Source organism: Penaeus monodon, chromosome 28 (assembly GCF_015228065.2).
Source record: "Penaeus monodon isolate SGIC_2016 chromosome 28, NSTDA_Pmon_1, whole genome shotgun sequence".
In the NCBI taxonomy this organism is placed as follows: Eukaryota; Metazoa; Arthropoda; class Malacostraca; order Decapoda; family Penaeidae; genus Penaeus; species Penaeus monodon.
Genome location: NC_051413.1, coordinates 7,135,078 through 7,135,363, shown reverse-complemented (window position 1 = coordinate 7,135,363; position 286 = coordinate 7,135,078). Strand labels below are relative to the sequence as shown.

General features: G+C 44.8%; 1 protein-coding gene across 4 annotated transcripts in view; it reads left to right on the top strand.

Annotated features, from left to right (window-relative positions):
- Positions 1-286, top strand: part of LOC119591338 (ATP-dependent RNA helicase DDX42-like) — a 10,115-nt gene that overhangs the window by 2,451 nt on the left and 7,378 nt on the right. For all 4 annotated transcript variants that reach the window (XM_037940069.1, XM_037940071.1, XM_037940070.1 and 1 more), the window contains exon 2: positions 41-244. In XM_037940069.1, coding sequence (XP_037795997.1) covers positions 41-244 — 204 coding nt within the window. The remainder of the gene's footprint in view (positions 1-40; positions 245-286) is intronic.

The window sequence follows — 286 nt, the reverse complement described above, 5'->3', positions numbered from 1 at the left end:
TGTCCCCTTCTAGATAATGATAATTTTATCTTTCTCGCAGTGAAGCCAGTATGAGTTACAACAGAGGTCGTGGCTTTGGGTTTGGTGGATTTTCTTTCAACAAGAAGCAGGAGACAACACCACCCCCACCCAATGCCACACTCAGCAAACATGGCTACCACACAATGACAGCCATTAGTCAGAATGCTATATCTGGAGGGTGTGGATATGGCCAGCCCAGGAAGAGACCAAGGGATGAAGATGAGTGAGTTACTGCAATTCAAGAACTGTTGTTTGAATTATCTTG